Source organism: Lolium perenne, chromosome 7, assembly GCF_019359855.2.
Source record: "Lolium perenne isolate Kyuss_39 chromosome 7, Kyuss_2.0, whole genome shotgun sequence".
NCBI classification, from domain to species: domain Eukaryota; kingdom Viridiplantae; phylum Streptophyta; class Magnoliopsida; order Poales; family Poaceae; genus Lolium; species Lolium perenne.
The window spans coordinates 80,866,192-80,875,095 of record NC_067250.2 but is presented as its reverse complement, the minus strand read 5'-3'; the positions used below and the strand labels follow the sequence as shown (position 1 = coordinate 80,875,095).

Here is an 8,904-nt window from a genome sequence, read left to right as displayed (position 1 = left end):
CTTCACCGGCGTTGCGGGCTTAGCCCGGCAGCGCCTCTGGGAGCGGCGGAGACGGGAGAGAGGAGGGGAGGGGGACGGCGGCGGCGCGCTTTAGGGTTTCCCCCTCCCCGGTCGCCAGGAGGGGGTGACGCGAGGAGGAGATTTTTTTGGCGTGTGGCTTATAACCTAACCCTGAAGTCCTATCATCTAATAATGCGGCTCCAATCATTAATATGCCGAAATGCAGAACACTGAGACATCAGCGGAAGCTTCGACGTTTGTCATGTTCTTTCTTCTAACGTGAAGGATGATTGCATTTGGAGCCTATGATTTTGAAATGGAAGCGGGTCCTTTCATAGCACCGACTAGAGTTCGGTGCAAGCTATAGCCGTACAGAAGGGGAGAACATGCGTCAAATAACACCAAATAAACGCATTTATCTATTTAGTGTCTAGATAATCTAAACATTAATAAATCTCAGACAATTTTTGTAGGACGGAGGAAGTAGTAGTATCATGTATATGATACTTGCGCATGATGGAGTAGTATCATATTCAATGGAAAATGGTGTACAAGAATTATTTTTGAAATGGTAGCTAATATGCGATATGATACGATATCTATTTATGTTACTCTAATCTTCTCTCTCCTCCTTAATTAGCTATCATATCAGTATTTTTGTGAGGCTATTGCGCATGATACTAGCTAAAATGCTGGCACTATGGATAGCGTGAAGCTTCTTGGCTTGTCAAAAACAGAGTGCGGGTTTTTAGGCCACGAGCAATATGAAGATCTTTTTCTGAACGGCTCAAATTTTTTTTGGAATTTTTGAAAAATTGAATCAGTAGATGTAGACAATAATGTAATCTACAATCTAAAAAAATTCACCTCAAAATAGCCAGTGCTATACAAAAATGACAAAATTTAAAATTTAATTTGTGAATAGTGTAAATTTTGAAACTTACCAAATGTGTCAGATTTAAAATCTGACATCTAAGTTGTGAATAGTGTTAATTGTGAAACTTTTCAAATCTTTCAGATTTTGTGTTTTTTAAGCCCATAATACAAGGTATGGCTGTGGAAGCTCGTGCTTCCCTTGAACTCACATTAACGTGGGTGATCATCTCTTTCAGCAACTGACTGATTCATTTGCTTTGATTTCTGATTCATCCAACTGCATTTGCTTTGTGAATTTTTCATTCGGCTGCAACACTCTTGCGTCGAAAACTTGCCATTGACACGTTTTCACTGGACATGAAGTGCCACCACCAGCGGGGCTTGACAGCTCAAGAACTGCATGACACCGTGGCGCCCTCTTTACCTACCGCCAGAACAGCTACGTTTCGGAATGGCGGCCGCACCGACACACCCCATCTGCAACTTATCATTGGCCACGAGCTCACATAATCACACCACCACATCAGTTTGCGCCTTAAATTTTCCTGGTTGGTCTTGCTTCTCCAACAGATTATTGCAACCAGTGAAGGCGCAGGAATGTCGTATTCAGACAACTGCCACATGGGAACCGCAAAATGGTTAAGAAAATAAATACGAGCACATGTGAAGCTTGCATTATTTACTTACGGTCTATACTCCGTATGCCACTGCGTAAGTTGTTACAGTGTTAGTTCTAATGTTGTATGTTAGTGCTAAACAAGTATAATGGTTGGTGCTATGCATGTGCAGCTCTCGGAACAACTGAAGCTTCTGTCTCAGAGCTTCACACATCTGACAAAAATTCTCCGTACCAAACACCGGAAAACAGCAGACAACACAACGTAATAAAACAAATTAGTTTATTAGGGGCATCTGTTTTGTGGGCAGGGTGAAACTGTCAAAGCTGGGGAATCCTGTTCTACATAAGACTCGTGCACTGCTGAACAGGCTCAACATTTCTGGCTAGGAATTTGGGATCACTTAATTTTATCTCCATTGCTTTTGTGATTTACACCAAACTACCAAAGCGAGGATGGGCATGTTGAAGTGTATACCTGCATTACATAACCTTTTTTTAGCAGTTTGGACTTTTGGTCAGATTTACTAGTGCATGAAACTTGACATGGTATCAAAGACAAGATCTGGAGTATTACTCCCTCCCTTTTTATTTAATCCATGTTCTACGATTTGTTAAAGTCAAACTTTTTCAAATTTGACTAAAAATAAAGAGAAAAATATCAACAACCATAATACCAGATGCATATAGTATGAAAATATAGCGTATGGCGATTCTAATGATATAACTTTTACACCGTGAATGTTGATTTTTTTTTGTAAATATATAGTTAAACTTTAATTTTTTTGACTAAACCCAAATGCAAACTAATTGTAAATGGAGGGAGTAAATTGATGAGTCTGCCAGTTCACCCAAGAGACCTTCAGAAGATCTGGGCTAGTAATATATGTATTTCAGCACTCCCCGTCATGTTAAGGTTGGATATATGAGAAGACCGTAGCCATACAAAGGCCTTAGACAGGAAAATAAAAAGTCTAAACTATTGGAAAAGGGTTAGACTAGTAATATATATTTCAACATCGAGTTCGAGTCATGTGTAGCGTACTTTATCCTAAAATTGCTAGTACCCCTCCATCCACGCATTAAGTGCGTAAGATGATGATTTTCGTTGTAAATCATCATACGACTTAATGCAGTGCGCATCTCAGCAAGCCTTGGCAGTAGGGAGGAAAACAGAGCAGATACAGACGAAACTGAGTGGTTTCATATTTGTTTTCACATTTTATTGCGGAAGCAAAAAAAAAACGAATACATAAATCCAGAAACAAAAATGGAAGCAGATATTGTCAGAAACAGATACAGACTGAATACGGTGTAAACACAGAGTGATGCAGATATTGGCCGGAACCAAGAGAACTCTTGAACCATGCAAAAAAAATCTAAAAATTCAAACAAGCCAACAAAGTTGTTCCCTAATTCGAGCCTGGTCCTTGATTTACTATGAAATAGGGGAATGGCAAATCTTGGAACCTTCCTTGAATGCATGCATGGATTACATGGTCACCAATTTTGAGAAGAGCTGTTTTGAAAGTTCGGCTTCACAAGGTCATGTGATAGGGATGTGGGATTGAGCCATGCACATCAACCCTAAAACAGAAATTTCATATTAGTCGGAAAGGAAAATTCCGTTTCCGCGTCCGTTCGCCGAAAAACGTTGTTCCATTTTTATTTTTTGTTTTCGCCAAAATAATGTTTCATTTCCGTTTTCGTTTTGCAAAATTCTCTTTCCGTTTCCATATTTGTATCCCTTTCCCATTTTTTCCACGGGGAAGCCAGAAATTTTCCGCTCCACTTTCATCCCTACTTGGCAGCACGGACCATAGGTCCTCTCTAAGTGAGGGGAGTGTTGAGTGTATATGTGAATGTGCATTTTTTATCGGTTTGAATTTTCAGTTGTGTTGGCTAGTGCATAAAGTTTAGCAGAACGCAATCATGCTAAGGAGTTGCCCTCGCGTAGAGTATTATTTTAGCAAGCCTCTTCAACTTGAAAAATAAATTAAGAATATTACTCAACGTGAAACACGGTTAACCACATAGTAACAGAATATGAAATGAATAAATGAAAAAGGACAGAATATCTATACTTGTAAGCATTTCAATAGTAGATGTAGCCTTGTTTGAAAGCACATAATTGTTTGCTTAAGTTTATGGATACTATTACCGAAATAAAAAGAATGAAGCCATGCTAATTTTGCCACTTAATGACACGTAAAATGATCTGTTATCAGTACGCATAACACCACATGAAGGAACTCATGGGGTTGTTAATTGCAATACCCATCATGTATTTGATAAATCATACTTTTGGTTTGGGATCACCATATTTTGCTAACTCATTTTCTTTTGGGATTTACACTAAATGAGTGAAAATGTATGCAATGGCCAATGAGCTGTTAGGGATGGACCCAAAATCAAAACTGAGAGGGAGCAATAATGTGCTAATTGTGCAAATTTTCTTGACACACCCGTCTTTAAGCATGACATTATAGGGAGAATAAAATTTTGAGTGGGGGCAACTGCATCCAGAGCCAACGCGCTGGATCTGCTCATGGGAGTTGTCATATACATGGGTCAATGTAACAAATAAGAACTATATGGACAAATATTAGTGCAGACAACATACTCCTGGTGTTTCAAAATAATTAATGATAGGTCAAACTTTGCTAAGTTTGACCACTCTTTTATACTAAGTTCACTCCAATAAATAAGGCTTACATAATTTTTAAAAAGTCTAACCTTCTAAAGTTAATAACACGTAAAATACAAAATCAATATTATTAGATACATTATGAAATATATTTTCATATGATATCTGTAATAGATTTTTCTGCAAAGTTTAGTTTAGTTAAACTTTGCTTAGATTAACTTTTTTTAAAGATTTACTCATTGGCTGGTAGTATTAAAATGTGGCAATATTGATACTCAAATTGGTATAGTATGAAACTATATTGTATAATGGATTCTATAATCTCTACATTAGAGTTGTGGATGTTGACATATTTTTCTTTAAGCTAGGTTAAACTTAAAATAATTTAACTTATCACAAACCTGCAGCTTCAATTATACTATTAAAATATATGGATGTTCAGTTGAAGAGATGCACGGCATAGAAGTACTAGTTCTGGCCGGTTTACAAGTGCTAGTTGTGCCTCTAATTACCAAAACTGCATAATTGCAAAATTTTGCTAGGAAACAACATAGGTCAAGGACGGAAAAGAGCAGCTCTTCTGTCGCTAGCCAAAGCTAACAATGTTAGAGCATGGTTGATTCACATATAAAAAAATGAAGAATTAAATTCTATATTAACTTTTTCAATAATGGTTGTTTGATTTGAGAATTAATCTCGATAGGAGTAGGCGTGCCCTTACAATACTAGTACCATGTGAGTTGTTTTTACTTTTCAAGATATAATAAATCTACACGTTTTTTCATTTTTTTTCTATCGTACAAATCACACGCTTGGTACTATTGCACCGTGCATCTCTTTACCTCGGGCTATGCGCCGACACCTGCTCTCCCCTCTCTCTCTCTCTCATTACAGCTGCCACCCATGATCTTGTTATCTTTTACACTTCCCCATAAACCAACTTTTATATAAACGCACACTCTCTCTTAAGTCTCTCCCCCACCATTCCCTTCCTACCTCATCCTGTTCCTTCCTTCTCTGCTCCCCAGCTCGCTGCACTCCACTGCTCAGGTCAGTCTCCTCAACCTGCCTTCCTTTCTTCGCATCTCAGTCCAATGGCAAATGCTCGAATTTTCTTACCCAATTTGAGTCTCCATGTTTTCAGAATCCAGTTTTTTGCGCTAGCTAGGAGCCGCTCGATTTCAAAAAGATAATTTGGGGCGCTTAGCGTAATGCATTTGGATCTGTTCTCTCAGTTCCGGGCCCAAGAACGAACAGATCTTTGTCTCTGTTCTCTCGGTGTTCTCTAATATTTGGTGTCTCCTAGTTTAAGCCGAGGCAAATGCTGGAACATTTTGGGTTGAGCTCTTGAATTCCGGATGCTTAATTTTAGTGTGTGTTTATCTTGTTCGTCACACCGCTTCTAAGGATGGACTCTATGGTGCTGAGATCTGCAGGACGTAGGAATGTAGGAGTACTATTTAGTTCATGTATATAGTGTTTTGCCATCTCAATTATCTGGTAGGTAGCACATTGCTCTATTATGCGGGTCAATTCTGCTAGATCCGGGGGAGGAATGTTTTCTTCTCCTCATTTTCTATATTTGTCTCTCTCTGTGACAACGAAATGCACAGTAATTAGTTTCTGAAGTTGTGTTCACTCCTACTGACATGAATTCTGCAGCAGAAAGATCTAGTTAAACACAACTCCTTTCAGATCGAGAAGCCCCATGCTTCTTGAAATCTTTCTACACCACTACTGTGAAACGCCTTGGTTTTCAGAAATTGTAGAAATCCGAAGGACAACAGGTTACTGTTCTTGCATATTATATGGCCAGGAACCACAGTTTTGGGATCTCCTGTTGTCGGTCTGTAAATTCAGTAATGTCCATATTTTTTTTGTCATTGTGCAATTTTCACAAAGGTAATTCAAATTCTTATGCGCAAAGAAAAGCAGTGCTTAATTTATGGCTTCTCTCTTTTTGCGCAATCTCAGGGATTTTGGGGCAGCTTGATGATGGAGTTCAGAGCAAGCCTTTTCACCGCGGCGATGCTCGCCATTGCCGTGCTCTCGTCCCCAGCATTCGCGGCGCAGAAGGCCACGAGCCCCCCTGCTCCGCCGGCGGACATCCTCCCGCCGTCCCCAGCTCCGGCGCCTGCGCCGGGCCACGTGGACCTGGCCGAACTCCTGAGTGTTGCCGGCCCATTCAGCACCTTCCTGGAGTACCTGAAGAAGACGGACGTCCTGGAGACCTTCCAGAGCAAGGCGAACGACACCAAGGAGGGGATCACCATGTTTGTGCCCAAGAACTCGGCGTTCGCGGCGCTTCGGACCACGACGTTCGCCAACCTCACCGGCGACCAGCTCAAGTCGCTGATCCTTTACCACGCGCTGCCCAAGTACTACTCCCTGGCGGAGTTCAACAAACTGAGCAGCCTCAACCCGGTGGCCACCTTTGCCGGGTCGCAGTACACGCTCAACCTCACCGACAACATGGGTAGCATCCGGGTGAAGTCCATGTGGTCCAACCCCAAGATCAGCAGCAGCGTCTACTCCACCCACCCAGTCGCCGTGTACGAGGTCGACAAGGTGTTGCTGCCGATGCAGATCTTCAAGAGCGACCCGCCGCTGGCCCCGGCGCCCGCGCCCGCGCCGATGGACGACAAGGCCTCGGACGACGCCGCTAGCCCGGCGTCGCGGAAGCCGGCGAGCGAGAAGGCGACAGGGTCGAAGAGCACGTCGTACCGCGCGGGCGTCAGTGTGGCCAGTTATGTGGCGGTTGCTGTCTCCGGCGGCCTGATGATGCTCCTGTGGTGAGAGCATACAGTGAACGAGAGACTGATCGAGTGGTCAGTGGCATGCTGAATTAATCCGTGCTGCTATTTTTTACATGGAAATTGTTGCTGAGTTCATTCTTTGGACATAGTAGGTGTGGAGCTAGGATTTGCATCATATATGCTTCCATGTTTGGCCAATGTTGATACTACTTGATTTCATACTGGTCACTGATGCACACTCGTGACCTCCAGAGCTAATGACTCGTATTATGTCGTGCAAATGATCTACTGGCAGAAAAAAAAAAAACAGATAAATTCAATCTCTTCTACTAAGATGAAATTTCTTTTGTGACAGACAGCATTTGTGCACTGAAGTACCCTGCGAGATGATGGAAGGCAGTGAATTTGCCATGGCCTGAGACAATTCGCCGTGACATGTTCCTTTTGTTCTGAATTTCTTCTTATCTACTCCCGCCGATTGATTTTAATCGAAGCTGAGTTACTTTGGTGCGTGCATGAAGATAGGCTCATGCTAGCGTCGATTAAACGGATAAGAGGTACTACTTGCCTTCGGCTATTGGTGTAAATGGATCGAATCGGAATTTGCTCCTACCATATTTTTTACCATATATTTTTCTTTGATTCGGATCAGAGCGTATATTAGTCGGTTTTGGGACTCGGACCGGAATCAAAGTTAGTTCGATATATGTTCTTATCGGTAGATAGTTATAGTTCTTGCAAATGTTACGAGAGATTTAAACTTTCAGTCATGTGTAGTTTAAAAAAAAGATACAATAGGCTAAAACTCAAGCATTAATAGAAATTTAGAGCTAACATGTTTGCCAGATGAATTTGCTAACTTAATAACTACTAACCTAGCAAGATTGATATTATATTTTGACTTAAAATCGGATTATCCGGTTTAAAACTTTTGGATTATCGTAATTACATTTTGGATAATCCATATCCACATGCTATTTGATATACCATATCCTATACTTTATCCGGAGCACCACTTCGAAATCGGATATCCTTATCCATTAAATTTTTAAAATCGGATATGGATATCTTAAAACGAATTTTGTATCGGTTTCTATGCGAAATTTATCCTATCCGTTTACACCCGTACCTTCAGCAAACTCGTACTCGGAGAAAAGAGAGAGGACGAACAAGACTAGAGCAGACTGTTGATTAAATTGTGAAGCTGAGTATGTTTTAAACAAAAAAAAAGGGTTGGGTCTGCTTTGAGAGTCTGTGGGCTCGATTTGGGCTCAGTAAATTGTGATGTTGGGCTCGTGAGCGATGACCACCAGTTATTTTGGTTGGGCCCTTGAAAGTTACGTCACTCACAACAGATTTGTTTTCAATCTGAATCTGAAGCTTTTTTCTTGCACAATCGAGAAGTGCATTGTCTTTTCCGTGTTCTTGCACAGTCGATAACTGTAAATTTATTTTTGTGAAAATCTGCTGATCTTTCAATTATCATCTACAACAGTACAAATAGCCCTAAAATAATAAAAATTACAAATAAATCTTTATAGCACATAGGGATGACTATAAACAAAGTTTTAAAAAATAGAAATCTTTAGAGCACATAGGGACAAATGGAGGTCAAGCTACCTATAGCTTTTTTTAAAAAATAGAAATCCTATTTTTAAGTTTCAAAAATTCTGAAAAAAATTCTGGATGTAGCTAATGATGAAATCTACAAACATATAAAATTTCAATGTGAAATTCTTAGTACTTTAGGCTACACAAAAATGACAAATGTGTGGATCTGATAATAGTGAACAGTGCACATTTCAAAACTATAAAACCTATCAGATTTTGTTATTTTTGTGTAGTCTACGATACAAAGAATTTCACATTGAGATTTTGCACATTTGTAGATTTCATCATTATCTATATCTAGGATTTTTTTTAAATTTTTTTTAAACTTGAAACTATGATTTCTGAATTTTTGAAAATAAAAGACTACGTGTAGCTGACCTCCGTTTGCAGTTTTTCAC

General features: G+C 40.1%; 1 protein-coding gene across 1 annotated transcript; it reads left to right on the top strand.

Annotated features, from left to right (window-relative positions):
* Positions 1–5,061: 5,061 nt before the first annotated feature.
* On the top strand, positions 5,062–7,176 carry LOC127316894 (fasciclin-like arabinogalactan protein 7). The gene is made up of 2 exons (XM_051347363.2): positions 5,062–5,189; positions 6,114–7,176. The coding sequence occupies exon 2, from the start codon at positions 6,132–6,134 to the stop codon at positions 6,933–6,935; it is 804 nt and encodes a 267-aa protein (XP_051203323.1). The 5' UTR covers positions 5,062–5,189; positions 6,114–6,131; the 3' UTR covers positions 6,936–7,176.
* Positions 7,177–8,904: the final 1,728 nt, after the last annotated feature.